This window comes from Chelon labrosus (assembly GCF_963514085.1).
Source record: "Chelon labrosus genome assembly, chromosome: 1".
NCBI classification, from domain to species: domain Eukaryota; kingdom Metazoa; phylum Chordata; class Actinopteri; order Mugiliformes; family Mugilidae; genus Chelon; species Chelon labrosus.
In genome coordinates this window covers 38872362-38878407 of record NC_140337.1, presented here as the reverse complement: position 1 = coordinate 38878407, position 6046 = coordinate 38872362, and the positions used below count along the sequence as shown (strand labels likewise).

General features: G+C 49.3%; 1 protein-coding gene across 1 annotated transcript; it reads left to right on the top strand.

The window, feature by feature from the left end:
- The first annotated feature begins 1112 nt into the window (after window positions 1-1112).
- LOC311493552 (CUB and zona pellucida-like domain-containing protein 1) lies at window positions 1113-5746 on the top strand. The gene is made up of 3 exons (XM_084552267.1): window positions 1113-2746; window positions 2967-3118; window positions 3212-5746. The coding sequence occupies exons 1-3, from the start codon at window positions 2678-2680 to the stop codon at window positions 3459-3461; spliced, it is 471 nt and encodes a 156-aa protein (XP_084408393.1). The 5' UTR covers window positions 1113-2677; the 3' UTR covers window positions 3462-5746.
- The last annotated feature ends 300 nt before the right edge of the window (window positions 5747-6046 follow it).

Here is a 6046-nt window from a genome sequence, read left to right as displayed (position 1 = left end):
CTAGCGCCACCATGAGAAAATGAATCAGTTCATATGTGACGATAAAAACTACAACCTTATCTGATGTCATAAGATGCCATCTGAATATTGGACAATCAAAATACAGGATCTCTCTGTATGGGCTGACTGTCTTTCTAAATGTGCGTCCCTGTCATCTGATTGGATCAGAGGCCTATCTGATCTCTGGTGGTTCTTCTTCTTCTGTTATTTGGGGGTTTTTGGCAGTTTTGATGCTACTGGGCGTATTGGCTCCCCCTACAGGTTATGATGATCTCAGGCCGTTAGCGTTAGCTACCATAACTAGCAAGCTGCTACTAGCCCTGTGGCTACCATAGACTGTATAAAGATGAGGAAGAACACGACATTAGAAGCAGCATGACTCTGATATCTCTGCATCACGGTCACTAAGATCACTATGAAGATAAAGAAGTCTCATCTAAGAACTGTTCTAGTTACATGAAGTCACTGACCTCTGACCTTTTACTGACACACATTTAAACAGTGGACAGTAGAGTTGAGAAAGGATTAGCATTTAGCATTGAGCTAAAGTTGTCCATAGATGTGGTTCCTGGAATGAATCCTTCTTATGTACTACTACAGTAAACCATTCAAGCTGTAAGCCTGAAATTCATTGTCCAAGAATTTAAATGTTAGTTTGCTTCTAAATGTGTTGACCCTTAAAGGTTTAACCTCATTATGTTTGTACAACAATAGTTGTGAGTAGACAAGTCATCTCAGGAACATGTGTTCAGACATCGTACTGCTCTGAACTCTGAACGTTGGTGTTTATTACACTTTAAGTTCCAGTTTCACATGATAAATGTTCTATTTCATTTAAAAACGACACATAAAATAGTACATGTTGAGACATGTTGAACACCAGAGGGCCCGCTGGTGGCCGTGGCCTCCAGCAGCAGCTCATGATGTTGTCTCTGTCCCTCTGTGCGTCCACCAGCTGCATGTTTGACACCACCTGCACTGTGACCGGCCCCACTGTCATCGACGTTCACGGCCAAGTTAACTCCGTCCAGGATCGGTGTGCGTACTCTCTGGTGTCTGTCCCAGACTTGGACGTGCTGGCCACCTTCCAGGAACGGCGTCGTACAGATGTGAGCTTTGTGGACAGTGTGACGCTGCATCTGGACGACCCAGCCGTTCACATCCACCTGGAACAAGACGGGACAGTCCGGGTAAGCTACCTGCAGCCGCCGTCCATGTGTCAGAGTGGAGCTTGATCCAGAGTCCTCCTCATACGCTCGTCTTTCTACTCAGAGACATTAGATTCAGTTCTTCTGATGCTGCTGACCTTGTTGCTGTGGAAACAACCTGGTTGTGAGTTTCCTCCACTTTGTCTCTTTACTTTGTCTCTGCAGCTGGACGACTCAACGCTGACCCTCAACAGCTCGGTCCAGCTGGTTCATGGTGTGGAGCTCTCCAAGGACCAAACTGGAGTCACCGCCAAGGTGTCCCTGTCCAACTTCACCACTTCTGTCTTCTTTGACGGCAGCACCGCACAGATCCGTGTGGAAGGTGCAGAAAATAAAATGTCTCTTTTGGGGCATGGGGCTGTTAACGTGGTGTCCTCCAGTTTGAGCGTTGATGCTGATCATTCTGTCCTGAACCTGTCCAGGTCCATCTGGATCTTCTCTTCAGGGCCTGTGTGGAAACTCCAGTGTGTCTTTGAGTGGACTGAGTCTCTCTAACTACAGCTCCCCCAGGTGAGACGTCACCATGAGCTCAGTGTCCCCTGAACGCTGCTTGATATACTGAGTGTGTTGGTATGAACAAGCCAGAGCAGGTAACAGTGCTGACCTTGTGTTGTGTGTCGCCCCCTAGCTGTGAGCAGCAGTACCCTGACACTGCTGACAGCACCATCAACTGCAACATGACGACTGAACGGTGAGACGGCAGCAAACGTTTGTCTGCGTCATACTTTGATCTCTGAGCTCTATTACATGTTACGTCCCATGATTAATGCCATGTGATCTCAGAAGGGATGGAAGATGAACACACCTGTTCACAGATTCTTTCTCTTCATCTGTGAAACAGCTGTAACCTCCTGAAGGAGGCGCCCTTCACCACCTGTAGCATCGACCCAGAGCCCTACATAACCGCCTGCATCGACACTTTGTGCACATATCCTGCTCTGGATGGTCTCAACTGTCAGTTCCTGGAGGCCTACGCCAGAGCCTGCAGCCTGTACAGCGACGGCACACTGGACGGCTGGAGGTCAAATGCCGGCTGCCGTAAGACCTGACACTCTCCACCACCTTCTCTTAAAGAATTCAGCCCTTGTTTTCAGAATAATATATCAGTTTGTCCCTCTGTAGCTGCCCCTGAGGCCTTCTGTCAGGACAGGACCTGCAGCGCTCATGAGTTCTGCGGTGAGAGGACGGTCAGCGGTGAATCTGGCTGCTTGTGTCGGGCCATTTTTGCCTCCAAGTACAGATCCACAGATGCTTTGGGTACGACAGCTGTGACAGTGACGTGAAAACAGGCAGAGCGGTTGGAGGGAAACTTGTAACTGTGATTTCTCTGACCCAATCTGTGACGTTCAGGTGATCCGACGGTCTGCAGTCAGAACTCTGCTTCCCTGACTCTGGTCGGTTGTCTCCTGGAGGAGAAAGGCTTCGACTACTCTGCGTTACACCTCAACGACCCGGACTGCGTGGGTCAGATGGACGAGGAGACCCACATGGTGACCTTCAGCTTCGACGGCATCAACAGCTGTGGGACGGTGATCACGGTGGGTTCTCTCCTCCACCTCTTTACTCTACAAACAGACAAACGTCTCCCAGCACTCTGCTGAGCTTCTCCTGCTCTCCTCTAGTCTCAGATCTGTCTTCAGCTCTACCCTCTGTGGCTTCTCGTCATGTTGGTCATCTAAAGCTGGTTAAAGGGGGAAAGATGAACGAAGCGGTGATGGATCTGCTTTAGTAACAACATGTGGATGTGTGACCCTACAGGCCAACAACAGCCAGATAATCTACAAGAACACCATCAAGACCCAGAACAATTCCTCCGACGTCATCACTCGCCAAGACCAAGTCTCCATTGACTTCTCCTGCGTCCACACTCAGCCGGACATCGAGACGATGGCCTTCAGAATCAGAGACAGGTGTGTGGTGGCTGCTACCTTTGGTTTGAGTCAGTTTACCGTCAGAAGTGTGATGTGAGTCGCAGACAGATGACCTGTGTGCGTTCTGTGCAGCTCTGTGATCCAGCAGATCACATCTGGAGCTTGGAATTACTCTCTGACCATGACGGCCTTCACCGACGCCGGCCGCACACAAGCTGTGGAGGCCAACACCGAAGTTCTGCTGAACCAGAAGATCTGGGTGGAGCTGGTGACGGACGGGCTGGATGGAAACATGGTCGCCATGGTGACCGACTCCTGCTGGGCGACCGACCAGCCGTCGCCCACCGCGACACCGAAATACGACCTGATCATTAAAGGGTGAGACGCTGAGGGGAGGCGGCCTCTCACTGCTGCTCAGGGATTCGTTGATAGACGGTACGTTTGACGGCTCTGACTGATTCCTGAAAGAGTGTGTCTTCCTGTTTGTGAGCAGCTGTGCCAACCCCGCCGACCAGACGGTCAGTGTGGAGGGAAACGGCCTGGGAACCTCCAACTCCTTCTCCTTCAACCTGTTCAAGTTCTCTGGGGACTCTGGTGACGTCTACCTGCACTGCAACCTCCAGCTGTGTGTGAAACAGGAGAGCAGCTGTGCTCCGGTACGCCTCGCTGCCAAACACACCACTCACCTCTGAAGTCTTCTAAAGTCTGGACTTCATCTCTGTGTCTTTAACTTCCAGGTTTGTAGCGGAGCCGCTCGGAGACGCAGATCTGCCAGGTCCAGATATGAAGGTGAAGGTGCAGCCTTGATCAGCATGGCCTGGACTAATTAGGTAAAACTCTGCTGTTGTACATGAGTCTGAGACACGTGTGTGTGTGTGTGTGTGTGTGTTATACAGACTGAGACGACTGTTGACTGAGTGACAGTGAAGTTAAAGAGACAAAATGATTCCATTAAACTGAACTGAAACCTGTCAAAGCTCACTGACGGTGTCTGGAAGAGATACTACAGCATCACCACTGATTCAGACTGGACTGTGGTTTGATGTGGAGTGGCTTCTATTGACTTGAAGCACATCATGATTCTCAGTTCCACCTTAAAAGTCTGTCAGCTGTTTAACTGCCTTCCATTCTCCATGAGATGAATGAGTGGGTGAAATGTCCTGGACGGGCCTCCGTACATTGTAGCCTGACAGTCCAGGATCAGGGCTAAGTTCCATCCTCTCAGACTGAATACGATGAGAGGAAGACGTGGCAGGTGATTGGCTGAAGAGAAGCCAAAGAGGACAGGAGGGTTTCTCAGAAGAGACAGCGGTCTCACTTTGGTCTGCTTCTCTTCTCAGGTGGTTTCCACGGTGACTCGGACGGACCAACTGGTGCCGACCTCTACGATGATCCCTGACTTTTGATTGGTCCTGATCCAGAGCCTGGATGTGTGAAAGGATGAGCTCAGTCCTGGCTGCTGTGAAGCAGCTGGAGTCAGCAGCTGGAGTCAGCAGCTGGAGTCAGCAGCTGGAGTCAACAGCTGGTTCCAGCAGCTGGAGTCAACAGCTGGTTCCAGCAGCTGGTTCCAGCAGCTGGAGTCAACAGCTGGTTCCAGCAGCTGTCTTAGTGGAAGTATTGTGAGGACAGGACCAAAGCGTCATCTCTGACACATATTTTCTCTCTGTTACTATCAACATGGTGGAGGGTCCATTTGATTTATGTTATAACCTAATGAATATATCAGAGGAACATCTACACCCCTGAAACTCTAACCACTGTCTCCTCCATCACTACATCTCCCAGCATGCCTGGGGGCCCTGCAGGACCTCCCAGGAGGCCTGTAGGCGGTCACATGTCAGCCTTGTGACCTCGTTCATTCACAGAAATGTCTGCTCACAGGTTGCATACGAGGCCTCCAGCCAAAGAGGCATCTTTACTTCTCAGGCTGTTTGAGGTGAAACGATCCAGAGTTAGACCAGAAACCAGAGGTTAGAGGAGATACAGGCTGGGGTCATAAAGTGATTTAAAGGTGATGGGTTCATTTAAAATCAGTTGTATAACAAGCTGGTAGTCCAGGCTAAACTTTAAAAGAGGAGCAACATGACCAGTTTCCTTCCAGTTTGATTTGTAGAAGGGTTTCGTTTGATTTGGGCTGTGTGGATTGTTTGACGGTGATCTAAAGAAGAGGAAGGAAGCTTTAAGACTCTGAAGCTCTCACTTGGACAGATTTGATTCTAATTTAAGAGCCGATAAAAACCAGAGTGAACGTAGCTCAAAGTTGAGACAAGAATCAAAGAGTTCACCTGCAGACAGAACCAAGAGAGGACTGGAGCTGAGCGTGCTGATGCTCAGAGTTACATTCACCTGCAGAGAGTTTGCAGACATCCAGCTTTTAATGTCAGCTCAGTGCTCTCTTAAGGTGGACGGACTAGTCAGGATGTATGGGTCCATACGACCAAAGATAAAACCTCCCAGAGCTGCAGTCTGAGCCACAGCATGAAAGGCTGCAGTCAAGTCCAGCAACATCAGCGTTGACCTGAATGTGCAGCCCTGCAGAGATCACTTAGTGTCGGTGCTGTGGTGTTGTCTGGAAGCTGATTGAAGAGTGGAGAACATGTGTTCCATCCTTCCTCTCAGAAAAGACACCAGAGTTGAACTTGTAACTGCTAACTTTCTATTGTTCTGTTGATTGGTGGAGACAGTTCAGCTGCTCTGCTGCGTCTCTTTTATTCTCTCACTGTTTGTTCAGCATGAAAAAGACCAAAAAAAAACACAAATAAAGGATGAGGGTCAAAACAAACCTGAGTCTGGCTTCTTTCTGAGCTTCATCACTTCCTGCCGCTGAGTCAGACGCCGTGCAGCTTCAGCTCCAAGAACTGTGTCTTTACTGAGGATCTTTTTCTCATGATGTGGTCAAGGTTTAGAAAGCAAAGGTGGACACGTGTTTAAACTGACTGACAAATGAAGACGTGTTCACACAGGACA

Coding starts and splice junctions, on each gene's coding strand:
- LOC311493552 (XM_084552267.1), top strand. CDS start 2,678: ATGGACGAGGAGACCCACATGGTGACCTTCAGCTTCGACGGCATCAAC. Junction 2,747..2,966: donor GCTGTGGGACGGTGATCACG/GTGGGTTCTCTC, acceptor GTGACCCTACAG/GCCAACAACAGCCAGATAAT. Junction 3,119..3,211: donor GCCTTCAGAATCAGAGACAG/GTGTGTGGTGGC, acceptor CGTTCTGTGCAG/CTCTGTGATCCAGCAGATCA.